This window comes from Tenrec ecaudatus, chromosome 1 (assembly GCF_050624435.1).
Source record: "Tenrec ecaudatus isolate mTenEca1 chromosome 1, mTenEca1.hap1, whole genome shotgun sequence".
NCBI lineage: Eukaryota > Metazoa > Chordata > Mammalia > Afrosoricida > Tenrecidae > Tenrec > Tenrec ecaudatus.
Genome location: NC_134530.1, coordinates 245,743,666 through 245,758,778, shown reverse-complemented (window position 1 = coordinate 245,758,778; position 15,113 = coordinate 245,743,666). Strand labels below are relative to the sequence as shown.

General features: G+C 53.8%; 1 protein-coding gene across 1 annotated transcript in view; it reads left to right on the top strand.

Annotated features, from left to right (window-relative positions):
• Positions 1-12,613, top strand: part of SUSD4 (sushi domain containing 4) — a 198,797-nt gene extending 186,184 nt beyond the window's left edge. The window contains exons 6-9 of the mRNA XM_075542656.1: positions 6,472-6,663; positions 7,783-7,927; positions 11,358-11,740; positions 12,585-12,613. Of these exons, the coding sequence (XP_075398771.1) occupies positions 6,472-6,663; positions 7,783-7,927; positions 11,358-11,740; positions 12,585-12,613 (749 nt within the window). The remainder of the gene's footprint in view (positions 1-6,471; positions 6,664-7,782; positions 7,928-11,357; positions 11,741-12,584) is intronic.
• The last annotated feature ends 2,500 nt before the right edge of the window (positions 12,614-15,113 follow it).

The window sequence follows — 15,113 nt, the reverse complement described above, 5'->3', positions numbered from 1 at the left end:
TTCTACCTTACAAATCTGGCTAGACCAGAGCATGTACACAGGTACAGATAAGAGCTCTCAACACGGGGAATCCAGGACCGAGAAACCCTTCGGGACCAACATTGAGAGAAGCAATACCAGGAAGGAACAGGAAAGGGTGGGGGGAGAAAAGGGGAACTGATTACAATGATCAACATATAACCTGAAAAAACAATAATAACTTATAAATTATCAAGGGTTCGTGAGGGGGAGGGGGGAGGGAAAAATGAGCTGATACCAAGGATTCAAGTAGAAAGAAAGTGTTTGGAAAATGATGATGGCAACAAATGTGCAAATGTGCTTGACACAATGAATGGATGCATGGATTGTGGTAAGAGCTGTATGAGCCCCCAATAAAATGATTTAAAAAGAGAAAAAAAATAAAAGAAAAAAGCAGCTAAAATCGGAGCATGTGCACAGGTACAAATAAGAGATAAGAGCTCAGGAAACACGGAATCCCAGAACAGAAATAGGAGTAGCGACACCAGGAAGGTAAGGGGAAGGTGAAGAAAGGAGGGGAGGAAGGGGAAGAACAACAGACATCGTGAGGGAAGGGAGACAGTGGATGGCTTAAGACATGAAAATAATAATAATTTATAATTTATCCAGGGGTCACGAAGTGGGGAGGGTGAGGGAGGGGGAAACGGAGCTGATACCAAGGGCTTACATAGAAAGTAAATGTTTAGAAAATAATGATGGCAACATGTGTACACATGTGCTTGATACAACTGATGCATGGATTGTTACAAGAGCTATAAGAGCCCCCAATGAAATGATCTTTTAATTAAAAAAAAAAAACCCTCCACAAATCCGCATACACTTGCTGGACCTCTGCCCTCCTCTCAGGATGCTGTGTGGGCCTGACATAGCCTTGGTCAGCCTCTGATCCTGCAGCGGTCCTGAGGGGGCTGACAGAGGCCCCCTGCTCTGTGCGTCTCTGTGGCCTCTCAGAGATAGCCATGGTGGAGCCAAAGGAGACCCCGGGGAAGGAGGGGACAATGTCGTGTGGCCACCACTCTGGGGCGGTGGCCGAGTGGTTTCCATCCAGGAAGACAGCCCTGGGAGCCCCTTTGGCCCCTTCTCCCCTGCTCCAGGACTCTCCTCAGACCCATGGGGAGCAGGGGAAAGTACTCTCAGAGGCTCTTTTGTGGAGAGAAGGGAGGAGTCCCCACTCTACCATCCCTTGGGGATCTCCTTCAACACCACTCAGTGCAGCTGCTGACACTTGTTTGACCGAAAACTCAGGTTGATTCTTTGTTGTTGTTGAGAGGATATGTAGCCAAAAGAGAGCCCGCTTCCGTCGTGTCTGCACGGACACTCAGTGACACTGGCCATACTCATCAAGCTCTCCGGCCATTCTCACCGTCCCTTCGGTCCCTTTCCACATTGGGCCACCCGGGCTATCTCAGCCGGGAGCCCTGGTGGCGTAGCAGTTACATGGTGGACTGCTAACAGCAAGGTCAGCACTTCGAGACCACCAGCCGCTCCAAGGGAGGAAAAGGAGCCTTTCAACTCCCATGAAGCATTAGTCTGAGAAACTCACCGGGGCCGTTCTGCCCTGTCTGGCTTACAGGTTCGCTATGAGCCGGCACTGACTCAATGGCAGGGAGTTTGGTTTTCCAGTTTGGCTAGCGTAGACTCACTTCCCCTCCAATCTTCAGCGTTTCCAGCCTCAGTTCTGGAGGGGAGCATTTCTCTCCCTCCTCCTCCTGCCTCGCCTGCCCGTCCCTACTGCCTGTGCGCCATCCAGGGCTAACAGAGAGCCCTGGAGGCAGCCCTGGGAGTGAACTGCCAAAGCCTGCGGGATCGTGTGCCATCTCAGTGGGGCAGCTGGGAGGTCCTGCAGGCATCAGATGGGCCTCGACCTCCAGGTTTGGGTCTGGACTCAGCCAGTGTCTCCTGTGGCCAACCAGCCCTGTCTGCACTACAGAGGGGCTGACTCCTGTGGACTGTGTGTCTCAGCAGCGTGTCGCTGGCTTGTCCAGGAGGGAGAGTGAAACCGGAGTACTTCCCTCTATTCAGCAGTATCTGAGCGCCCTCGGCTTCGGCTCCCACCGCTCCAACTTCTACTGGGCACTCCAGCAACGAGACCAGCCTCGGGGTGGGCTTTGACCTGATGCTGCTCACCTTCAGGTGCCTCCATGCCCTTCTTGGGGTCTGTTGCCCATCCTAGTCCCCTCTCGGAACTCGTGTCCAGTTTGCCTGTCCCTGGTGGATCCACTCGACCATTGGTCAGGTCTTACATTAAACCCTTATAAAGCACTCCTCGGAACAGCCTACAGTGCCCCCACTTGGCCAGTGAGGGCACGAACAGAGAAGAGATGTCGCCGCTCAGGTAGCGAGATCGGCCAGCCTGGGCACCCCTGAACCTGTCCTCATTGCTCCTGCTGCTTCTGAGGGCTGGAGCTCTCGGAATTTCTGCTTTCCCTCTCTCAAGAACCTGCTGTAACTCCCTGCAGGGCTACTGGGAGCATTTGATGTGAGTTGATGCCTCAACTCAGCCAGTCCCAGGCCAGCTCCATCCTCGTGCCCGCCCTGTGTGGACACACATGGCTGCCACAGGACTGCCTGCCTCTCTGGCCTTCTGGCAGCAGGTTTGGGGTTGGCAGAGCTCCACCAGGACTCAGTCTGGTGTATGTGTGAGCCAGTTCAGGGCAATGCCATGATAGAAGGAGCAGAGGGAGGGACCGAGAGTGAGACCATTCTCTTAGGGGTTTTCACAGCATGGGGTTGAAGCTGGCCTTGTAGCATCTGTGGCTTGATTCTCTCTTGAAGAGTGTCAAGGCTGTTTCTCTGAGTCCTCCTCGGAAGAGGCTTCTTTGTGGCACTGTGACTGTTGATCGATGCCTGGGGATCCATTCTGTACAACGGAATGCAACATTGCCCCGTGCTTCCTGCCCCTCATCGCCATTGCTACACGTAAGTCCCTGGTCAATCCATGTCTTTGAGGGTCTTCCTGCAGTGTGCTGACCTCTGCTTAACAAGTAGGGTCCATTTCCGGGGACCGGCCTCTCCTGATAACATCTTCAAAGTAGGTGATAGTCAATCTTGCCGACCTCGTTTTGAAGGTCATGCTGGCTAAACTGCTTCCAAGACATGTCTGGTCATTCTTCTGGCATTCCACGATACTTCCAATCATCCCCGTAGTTCAAGGGACCGTAGGTCAAGGGCATGCATTCTTCTGCAGTCCTCTTTATTCTTTTATCATCTAACTTTTGCATGCACATGAGACCATTGACAATACCATAGCGTGGGCCAGGTGCCCCTTTGTCCTCAAAGAGACATCTGTGGTCGTTAACATACTTTAAAGAGGTCTTGTGCAGCCAATGTGTACAACGCAAGCCGTCACTGAATTCTCGACTGCCATTTTCATGTCTATGGTGGATCCAATGAAAATGAAATCACTGACACCTTGAATCTTTTTCCACTTGTCAGCATGTTTGTCGGTCTAGCTTTGAGGGCTTTTGTTGTCTCTCCATTGAATTACAATCCACACTAAAGGCTGCCTTCGGTGATTCGGACCAGTAAGTGCTTCAAGTCCTCCTCACTCTCAGCTAACAAAGTTGTGTCATCTCCGTCTGTGTTCATGAGTTGTTAATCTGCTGGTAGGTTGTTAATAAACCTTCATTCGACCCTGATGCCACGTTCCCCTTCAAATAGTTCAGTTTGTCTTATGATTTGCTCTGCATACAAATTGAATAAATACGCAGCGCACCTTTCCTGATTTTAAACCATGTCGTATCATGCACTATTTCTGCTCCCACAGCTGCTTCTTGGTCAATGTATAGGTTCTCTCAGAGCACAATGAAGTGTTTTAGAATTCCCATTCTTGGCAATGTTACCTACAGTTTGTTACTATCCACACGGTTAATACCTATGCATGATCAATAAAATACAAGTAAACATGTTTCTGGTACTCTCTGCTCTTAGCCAACGTCCATCCGATACCAGCAATGATACCCCTTGTTGGGTGTCTTCTTCAGAATCTGGCTTGAGGACCTGGCACCTCCGTGTCAATGTACTGTTGCAACCATTTTTAAAATAATCTTCAGCAAAATTTTACTTCCATATGATATGAATGGTACTCTGCTATAATCTCCACATTCTTTTGGGTTACTTTTCTTTGGAATCTGCCCAAATGTGAGTCTCTTCCCCATTGACTGACCAGGTAGCTGCCTTCTGATTTTCTTGGCATAGATGATTGGGTGTCTCCAGCCTGGCACCAGCTAGTCGGAACGTTTTCATAGGTGTTCTGTCAATTCCTGGGGGCTTGGTTTTCAGGCTCTAAAGAAGCTTAGACCTCTTCTTCCCATACTTCCCGCTTGAAATGGTTGGACATCATGAACCTTTTATTTTACATTGTGGCTCTTGTCTTCCCTCTATCTTCCTTCAGTGCTCTCTACCTCTGCCCACAGTTGCCCACAGACCTCTTCCCTGCGGTTTCAACGCAGGGCTGGGAGTTTTCCTTCACTTCTTTCCATTTGAGCTGTGCTGAGCGCATTCTTCCCTTTGGGATCTCTCCTCTAGATCTTTGCACATGTCAGTAAAAGTCTTAACTTTGCGTTCTTGAGCTGTCCTTAGACATTTCCTCGTTAGCTCCTTCTCTTCGTCAATTCTTCCACTTGCTTTAGCGCCTTGATACTTGAGAGCACGTTTCATCGTCTCTTCGAACATCCACTTGGATCTTTTCTTTCTTACTGTCTTCTAATGACCTTTTTCTTTCCTCCTGTATGATGTCCTTGAGGTCCTCCCACAGCTCCTCAGGGCGTCTATCGTGAGTGTTCAATGCCTCGAGTCTGTCTCTAAATCCAGGTGGGATTGACGCAAGGTCATATTTTGGCTCTCGAAGTTGAAGTTAGTTGCTTATGAGCAATTGCAGCTGCCGCAGTCTACCCCTGGCCTCCTTTTGGCTGCTGCTAAGGAGTTTCTCCAGGTTCGGTCTCCACAGATGTCATTTCTTCCCCAGCCTCCGTGGTTGGCACTTCATTTCAGTAGTGGGTGCATTCACTTGACTTCCTTCCCGGCACACAGGCAGTCTCAGACCTCAAGGAGGATTGTTAAATGTCCTCTTTGAGGATGAAATGCAATGCTATTCCTTACACGTTTCCTTCCCAGCATATTAAACCGCATGCTAATCCATCTCCTAATGGCCAGGGCCAATCCACTTAAGCTCACGTATGCCTAGGATGTTGATCTTAATGCATTCCATTGCATTTTTCACCTCTTCCACTGTTTCTGGATTCCTGCTTCGCGCATGCCACAGTCTGATTATAGAAGGATTATTTCTGGTGTTTCTCCTCGTTTGGATTGTGCCCCATGGGCTTGATTCCATCCACGTCATCAAGGATGTCCTTTGAGGAAGCAGGAAATTCCTACTCGGAATTTGAGTGCCTTCTGGCTGTGGGGTTCGTCTTTGGGCAGCTCTGTCAGACAGTTTTGTGCCCCTGTTCATACGGTTTTCGCTGGCTAACCCCCCGGAAGTGGCTACCCATCCCCTCTTCTTAGTCTGTTCTTGATCTAGAACCCCCCACGCCCCCATTCAGCTTGGGTGACCTGCTGCTGTTTTCAGTGCCCATGCCAGAGCTGCCCGCAGCACTGCAGGATGCCAGCCATCACCATGGGATGCACTGAGAGATGGCGGTGGCCTGCAGTGACCTACACCTGCCTCCAGAGACGCCATCTTCCTGGTCACGGAGACAGGAACCATTCTTTCTGGCAACCCCGAGGGGGTTCTCGAGAAGGAAAAAAAAACGCATTTTTATTCCTGTAAGATAGTAGTGACAGGGGAAAACAAACTAACAAACCTGGAACGTAATGTAGGCAGACTACGCTTCTGGGTGTACAGACGAGAAAACCAAAGCCCAAAGAGCTCAGTGACTTGCCTAAGGTCACACAGTGGGTCAGTGGCAGAACCCAGACTAGCACCCACGACGCCTAGCACTCAGCCCACTGCCCACCGCTGCATGGCTCCTTGCTGGTCCCTGGCCAAACCCCAGCCCGGAATTTGTGGACCTGGTTTGGGGCACTGCCTGAGCGATTTGAACAGCTTCAGACGACTGCCTTGGTCACAGGCTTGGCACAGCTTTTCCTTTTGTTAAAAATTTGATCCATAAATATCCTCATTTTATTTACTAGAGTGTCTGGCACACCATAGCATGCATTATTAATACGGTAGCTTAATACTATTTATTAACTCTCTGTCTTGTAAAACAAACCGCTCCTTATGATGTGCCGTACAACACCCCACGAGAGCCTCGCGTGCTGGGAACATGGCAGCCAGCTTCCGGCTGAGGCCATAGGGGAATACAGAGGCGGGAGGCTCTGAGATAAGGCAGTCACCTGGGAGGTGCTGTTCTTCCCGGGACGGTGTTCTCCTGGGCTGGTCTGCATGGTGAGGCTCCCGGCAGGCCAGGGCTGCGGTTTTCATACTCTTATTCTTCCCCACTGCCCAAGTCTGTCCACTACCTCCAATGGTGAGTCACGGCGATTTCATCTGCCACCCTCGGCCCTGTGAGCGGTACAACCATGGGACGGTGGTGGAGTTCTACTGCGATCCTGGCTACAGCCTCACCAGTGACTACAAGTACATCACCTGCCAGTACGGAGAGTGGTTTCCATCCTACCAAGTCTACTGCATCAAGTCCGGTGAGCACACCTGGGTGGGGGATACTTGTAGGCCGCACGCCAGCCTGGCCCCCTCAGGATGGGGATGCGTGAGGCTGGTGTTGACCTCCGACCTGGCCATTCCCAGTTACAGTCCTGACCCTCCGGCCTCTGTCCACTCTGCTCCCCACCCCACGGGCCACCCTCTTTTCTCTCTCCCCGTACACAAGGCCGTGCCTTTCTCACGCAGGCCGTGGGCCGGGGGTGTGGCCAGAATCACACATATTCCCCAGACCCCTCGAGCTGCCCAGCCCCACTCAGTCTTCCCCTCCAGGAAGCATGTCAGAATTCAAATGGGAAGACTGTGGGTAAACCCTGCCCTCATTTCCAGAAATGTGGGCACCTGCAGGCGTCCATGTCTGATGGGTAATAGCAAACTACTTCCTTCCGGGCCAACAGCGGCATCACACAGCTCTCAGCCACTCCTGGCCACATGCTGTGCCCCCACCCTGCCTCCTAGTCCACAGCCTGCCATGGCCACCCGCCCTGGGCTGTGCAGAGGGCTGCATATCTCCCCTGCCCACAGCATCCGGGGAAACAATGTATGAACTCCGAGTGTCTGGGGGTGTAAACATGGGAATATGAGGAGATGGGGGAGCGAGTCTGGGGGAGGGGAGCCTGTGGGGAAGGGCAAGAGGCAGCCATAATGGGACGGGGTCACTTGTGCCCAATGAGGTTGCACCGGCGTCCCCTTCCCTGACAGAGACATGTGGTGGGGAGAGAACACAAAGCAGGCTTGTCTGCTTCACCCCAGCAGTGCTACGTCCCAGAGTACACACTCGCAGAGGTCGCTCAGCTTCACCCTCCTCCAGCCCTGAGTCCATGTCAGGAGAGCCCCTCTGTTGGAGGGCAGGCCTGGCACTCAGACCTGGGACATGAGCACCCAGGCAGGGCCCACCATAGGCACCAGTGGGAGTTGGAGATGGATTTTAATGAGTTGTCGCGTCTGCCAGCTCCTGCCGGTGACATCACGGTGAACCCAAAGATCAGGTGGTGTGCGTGGGCATCACCCAGCAGTCCCACAGATCAGGAACCCTTACCCCCAGCCGCATGCCTGTTGGCCCCGAGCCTCACGCGCAGCTTTGTCCTCTCTCGTGGCAGAGCAAACGTGGCCCAGCACCCACGAGACCCTCCTGACCACGTGGAAGATCGTGGCCTTCACCGCGACCAGCGTGCTGCTGGTGCTGCTGCTCGTCATCCTGGCCAGGATGTTCCAGACCAAGTTCAAAGCCCACTTTCCCCCCAGGTCAGTGCCAGCGCAGGGTGCCCCATGTCTGCCCAGATCCGCCACCTTCCACAGCACAGAGAAGGGGCAACAGGCAACCAGGCCCCAAGGGACACAGACAGCTAAGCGCATGACTGCTAATGGAGAGCTTGGATATTGGAGCCCACCTGGACACCTAGGAAGAAAGGCCTGGCTATCTGCTTCCAAAAACTCAGCCACAGAAAACCCCCTGGTTTCATGAACGGACCATGGTCCACTCTGACACACAGGGCTCCATCAGGAGTCAGAACTGACCAAAAGGCAATGGCTGGTTTTCAAAGGGGATCAGAGAAAGAACTAACACCCTTCTGGGGTAGTAAGGTGTCTCTGGACCCAAGCACCCAGCCAGAGACAGACCTCATTTCCCATATTTCCTCCTCACTCCTTCCCTCCAAAGCACACTGGTACCCAGCCCCCAAGCTGCGTCAGTACCATGCTGGGGCCTCGGGTGCGGCCTTGCTGCAGCACCAGATCCTCCCTGCCCGTCCAACCGAGTGTTGATCCCGGATCCACATTCTGCCACTGGGCAGCTGCACGATCCAAAGGGGCCGTGAGGATTGCAAAGAGAAAGCTAACCGTGGGGTATTGGAGTCCTTGTGGGGCATGCTGGTGCCACAGGGCTGCAGGTCAAGGCTGCTTACTGAAAGGCGAGCGGGTCAAACCACCGGCGGCCGCTGTGTGCTTCCACAGAGATTTCCGGCCTCGGAAACCCCGCGGGGCAGTGCTGCTCAGTCCCGTGGGGTCACTGAGTCAGAATGGACTTGACATCAGTGGGCTGGAGGTTTTAGCCTATTTCCATTGTCCAGATAACTATTATCCTATATGGGCTTAGGAGAAAAGTTTCCAAGAGAGCAACTAAATGTGAAGAGGCTTTCAGAACTGTTCTCAGCACTCCGCCATGTTCGCTTACCCCTCAAGTTTATGACTCCACGATATTCTCGTCGTTCTACGTGTTGTGGAACAGTGGGTCTCATCTATCCCAGTAGAGGTCCCTGGGTGACGTCAGTGCCTCTCCAAGCCTCCCCAGGCGTACCATGGAATAAAGACCTGGCAACCACCTTCTGTTAAGATTCCAGCCAAGAAACTCGGTGGAAGAGCTACACAGGGTCCCAACTTGATGGCTGCTAACGACAACGGGGCCAGTAGGTAACATCCTGGTTAATGGAGGGAGGATTGAAGTTGTCAATCTTGACGCCACAGTCATGCTCCTGGATGCAGCCGTGCAGAATCAAGGGACAGGGTTCATTGAGTACATCTGTTGTTGTGCAAGACCTCTTTAAAGTATTGGAAAGGGTGGGAACTAAGGTAGGCCTGACGGAAGCCCAGGTATTCTCTGTCGCCGCGTGTGCATGTGAAAGTCGGACACTGGCTACGGAAGACCGAAGAAGAACTGAGATGCTTGAACTGTGCTGGACTGCTAAATGGACAAACCCATCTGTCTCAGAAGCGCGGCCAGAGTGCTCCTTAGAAGCAAGGATGGTGAGACTTCATCTCAAGTCCTTTGGACACGCTGTCAGGAGAGACCAGTCCCTGGAGAAGGACGTCGTGCTTCATAAAGTAGGAGGAGCTGCGGAGAGGAGGAAGGCCCTCCACAAGAGGGATTGACTCCGTGGCTGCAACAAGGGGCTCAGACATAAGAACATTTGTGAGGCTGCCACAGCACCAGGCGGTGTGTGTTCTGTTGTACGCTGGGTCATTATGACTCAGCACCTGACAACCACACGGCAAAAGGAACGACATCCAAATAGGAGGATTCTCGAGGAGAAGTCCAATGAGCCCCGAGAGTAGATGCTGGAGCTCAGTGAATGGGAGAGGGGGGCAGGTGCGATGGTTGGGACAGACGAGGGGAAGTTATCAGACTAATGGAGGCCATCGCCAGGCATACGATGATGAGAGGACCGGTGCTCAGAGGAACACGGGGATGAAGGGCCTCCTGAGTGAGCACCAAACGGCAGATGTGAGGTGATGGAGCGGCCAGGGCAGAAAGAAACGGGCCTCTGCACTCGCTGGTCCAAATCCTTTCAGAATTGACTGGTACGGAGGGCTGAGGGAGGGCAAAGAGTCTGGTCAGTGTGAACTCAGCTGCAGGGAAACCAGCCTCTTCTTCCCCAAGCCTCAGCAAGAAGCACTTCAAAGTCAGTAGCCTTGAGACTGCCCCTCGCGTGTCAGAGGCCAGACCAGGAGCTTTCCTCCACCCTAGGTTTCTGGTCTCCATGGGGCTGACTTGCAGTCTGGAGCTGCTGCTGGTGACTCAGAATCTGCCCACCGTGTTGACCGCTGGTGGCGGCCTGCAGCAGAGCCCTGGTGGCATGGTGGTGGCACGTGGGGCTGCTCCTCACCCTGTCGGCAGTTCAAAACCAACAGCCATTCTGCGGGAGAAAGGGAATTGTGTTCTATTCCCATACAGAGTGGACAGTCTCAGGACCCACAGGGGCAGGTCAACCCAGTCCTAGAGGGTTCCCAAGAGTCAGACTCCACTCAAGGGCAGTGGGTTTGGCTTTGGAGTTTGGCCTCCTTCACACCAGTGCCCGGTGGGGGGAATGAGCAGCCAGGCCCTAGCAGCTGTCTTATGGCCACTCGGGGTTCTTCTCGGAGGTTGGGGTCAGTGTGGTGTTGAACCAAACCTGGGCTTTGGCATCAGACACTGGGATTCGAGGCCAGTGGGTGCTGCTCACACAGGCAGCTTTCGGAAGGGAATGGGTAGCTTTCTAACACCAGTCAGCACGGGCAGTACCCGCTGCTGCCAAGCCACCTCAACTCACAGTGACCGGTGCTTCAGAGTACCGACCGTGTCCCGCGGGGTTTGCAATGACTGGGTGTGCAGAAGCAGATCGCCAGGCCTTTCTTCTGAGGCACCTCTGGACGGTCCTGCACCTCCCGCCTTTCCATCAGCAGCTGTGCATGAACCGTGTGCCTCGCCCAGGGTGCAGCCGGGTGTTGCTTAGATGAACATGGATGCAGAGCTGGGTGGTGGGTGGGGCCCCTCTGAGCTGGTGCTTGCAGCGTCTTGTGGCCGGGCTGCAGCTCCGTCACGACTGAAGATGAAGTGGAGTGTCAGAAAACATCGAAAAAACCAGCTCAGGGGCCAGCCTTCCCTTGGAGACATTTGTAGGCCCGTGTCCTGTCCATGCCCTGAGCCTTTGTGCAGAACACGGTGGGCACAGCTGGGAGGCACTGCTGGCCTTGGACCCACAACCAAGCCTGGAGGTTGGAGGAGGGAGGAGGGGGAAATGAGGAGAGGGCAGGGTGGGGGAAGAACCCCTCTGTTAGTTGCAGTGTGGCCACCTTCCTCCACAGAGGGCTGGCTCTCCACCGGCCCACATGTGCCCCGAGGACTCCGGTGCTGTGGGGAGCGCTGGGAAGCCCATCCCTGGCGGGCATCTGACCATGAGTACTGTTTCCTTTGTGGCAGGGGCCCGCCCCGGAGCTCCAGCAGTGACCCTGACTTCGTGGTGGTGGATGGTGTTCCCGTCATGCTCCCGTCCTATGACGAGGCCGTGAGTGGCGGGTTGAGTGCCTTAGGCCCCGGGTACCTGGCCGCCGTGGGCCAGGGCTGCCCCTTACCTGTGGACGACCAGAGCCCCCCAGCATACCCCGGCTCAGCAGACCTGGACCCGGGCCCAGGCGAGTCGGAAACCTGTGACAGCACCTCAGCCTCCTCTGAGCTGCTCCAGAGTCTGTATTCACCACCCAGGGGCCCGGGGGGCACCCAGCCCTCCTCAGACACCCCTGGCACAGTGGCCAACACGGTCGGGGAGGTGGCCTCCACCAGCCCTGGCATCGACATCGCAGATGGTAAGTACACCTGAGGTCAGAACCCCCTTACCCACACCTCAGCAGCCAGCATCACCTCACTAGCATGCAAATGGTTAAGCCCTAAGACTATGTGTTTCAATGAACTGGGGAGTTGGCTGATGTTTTCTAGCAAACTGACATTGATTATTAACTAATAGTTTAACTTTTTCTTCATTTTCTTCCCATCCTCACTCATTTCAGGACTTAGAGAGATTTGAGGTCCCTGGAGGTACAAAGGAGTCTTGGTGGTGTGGTGGCTGCTAACCACAAGGCCAGCAGTTTGAATCCACCAGCCGCTCCTTGGGAGACGGACGAGGCTGTCTACTCTCGTAAAGAGTTATGGTCTCAGAAACCCGCGGGGGCAGTTCTACCCACCCCTACATGGCCACTCTGAGTGGAGTCTACTCAATGGCAGGAAGCAGTGCTGCAAACAGTTAGCACTCCATTATTGGCCCTGGTGGCTGTGTGTGGGATAAGCACCAGGCTGCTAACCTCCAGGTCGGCAGTTCAAAACCCACCAGCCATTCCATGGGTGAAAGATGAGGCTGCCTGTTCCTGTAAGGACTTAGTCTCAGAAACCCTGTATATGGTCATTATGAGTTGGCACTGACTCAGTGGCAGTGGAATTGAATGAAAAGTTGATAATTGGAATCCACCCAAAGGCGCCATGGATGAAAGGCCTGGCCATTTGCTTCTGTAAGGAAGATGTCCCCGTCGTGCATCGGAGCCAGCTCTGCGGGTCTGGCTTTGTAGACCATCTCCCGGGTTCTCGGGGGCTCCTGGCTGTGGCCAATGTGCCGTGGGTTTCCGTGTGCTAAGCTTGTGACCACAGCTTCTTTTACAGAGATCCCTCTGATGGAAGAAGACCTTTAATCAGGCAGAATGCAGGGGAGTCTACTGTCCCCTTGGGGATGGGAACCCGGTCAGTCCCTTGGAACGAGGTGACAGAGGACAGAGCCGGGGATGTTTTCCAAGTTATCTACGTGGTGGCGGTGCCTGGCATTGCACATCTCAGACTCTGAGGCGGGGCCGGCCGGCAGACTGCAGCAACGGAGCCACACAGACTAGAGGACCGGGGGGACCGAGGGGGAAGGCCACCGCGCAGGGAGCTCTCTGCTCCAGGGTGTGTCTCTGTGCACCCGGACCTGCGACAGTGCCTCCCGCATCCCCCTGATTATGTTATGAGTACTACTGCCTCCTTGAAAGCATGTCACATTATGTAAACTTGCTTCCGCAATCTGCATCAAACTGTCTCTGGACTCCAAACTGGCACGGCTGGGGCCCGTGGGGAGAGTGTACTGAGCTGCCAACCAGGCGGCCGAGCCCACGGGCCCTCACAGGAAGGGGCAGGATCCCCGAGCAAAGGTTCTTGTGGAACTTTCTGGAACATCCTCCTGGATCTGAACATCTCTACTTAAAGCAGGACCAGAGCGGGATGTGGCAGTCCCCATGGCAAAAGGAAGGAAAGGCTTAGGCCGACTCTGCTTTCTGGAACTTTCTTAACAAAGCAGAGGTGCTGTACTCTGCACTGTCCTTGCTGACGTATCATCCGTCTTTGTATTCATGGTCTGTGACCTGGGTCCATGCATTGGACAATCCCTGTTACTGTTCAAACGGTCAGAATGTGTGCAAATACATTATCTCATGATGGAGAAGGGTGATGTTTGTTTCAGCATCGTCTGACAGAGAGGTTCGTTCACTCACCCACTCTGTCCCACTCACCAGCCCCACGACAGGTCCCTATTAATATCGAAGCCCCTCCCAAACGTGCTCACGCTTTTATTGTACAAAATAAGCTCTGCAAAACAGACATTGTACTTCCAGGTAAAGGGAGTGAGGTTGGGTTTTTCTCCCCACACCCATTTTCACTGTGTCCTGCAAAGTCAAGAATCAAGCCTCCCCACTCACAGGCAGCACACCCCTCCTGTTTCAAGGACCTTTGGTCACCTTGCCAACCCCTGCTCCAATGTTCCTTTTGGCTGGGCTCATACTGCCCAGTAGGGTCCCTGGGTGAACAAACAACTTAGCCCTTGACTCCTAGTCAGAAGGCTGGAGGCTCTGGTCCACACTGGGGTGCCGCAGAAGAAACACCTGGTAATCTAGTTCCGAGAAGCCTGTGGAGCACAGTTCTACTCTGACCCACACGGGGCCCTCGTGAGCTGGAATCGATTCTATAGCAATTGGGTTGTTGCACAGGGGCGCTGGAGGGGGGTACCCAGTGTGGGTTATTTCTAAGAACATGGGTGATTAAAAAATAATAACAATCAATGTCCTGAAGAGCCTCTTTCACATGCCTGTTGGCTCGAGGAGTTGGTTCCTTTGCCTCCCGTGGGGTTTAGATCAATATCAACAAAACTCCGATCCATAAAATGGCTGTGCTGATGGAGCCGTGAGCGCTAGAAGCTTGATCAAGTCCTGTTGTATTTCTTGACACAGACTGATTAAAAATTAAACAGAAAGTGACAGCCGAGCACATGGCTGTGGCAGCGGAGGGACCCCGGTGAGGGAAGTATATATAGTGGAGCCTCAGGAACCCGAGGGATGGGCTCAGCCCAGTGGCTGCCCAGGCTGCCCGTGGGCAGTGGAGTCTAGCGAGTACATTCTGTGTCCCAGTGGCCTCAGACCACACACCTTCGCAACAAGTCCTCTCAGAAGCACTTGGTTTTCAGGAGTGGCTGAGATGAAATGGCAGGCAGCACACGCAGAGAGAGTGTGGGACAGTGACCTGGCCGTGGTGGGGTACAGGCCATCCAAGCTCCCATCCTGCCAGGTCCCCACTCCACCTGTGGATCACACACAAACACACACACACCACCACCACCACCCCCTCCTCAGGGGAACTCTGACTCCTCGTGGCCTTGCTAAAATGATGTGGTCAGTCCTGCAGCTTTCCCACAATTGCAGAGGCAGGTTGGAGCCCATCCCTATAGCTGATAGGCCAGTGCATCTCCCTGAGGGTCTCCCCCCCACCCCGAACCCTGCTGAGCCTCTGTGTCACCAAACACGATGTTCCCTTCCAGTGAATGATCCCTCCTGAGAGCACGGGTCCAAGCAAACACCTCACAGAGTCTTCTGTTGGGATCCACAAGGTTTTCGTGGACAGATTTTTAGAAGTCAACCCCCAGGCCTTTCTTCCTTCTCTGTCATTCAATCTGGAAGTTCTGCTGAAACCTGCCTGCCAAGGTTGACCCTGCTGATATTAGGTGACATAGCTGTGGGCAGCACAGCTATACTTAGACCACCAAAGCAGGACAGACACACTGACACATGGCTGGGGGATAGTGGGGGTAGAGGGGAGAAGGGGGGTTTGTCTCAGCTAATACCTGATTCCCCCCAGGCTGGCCTGAAGAGATGTGTGGGGCTTGTGGGGGGC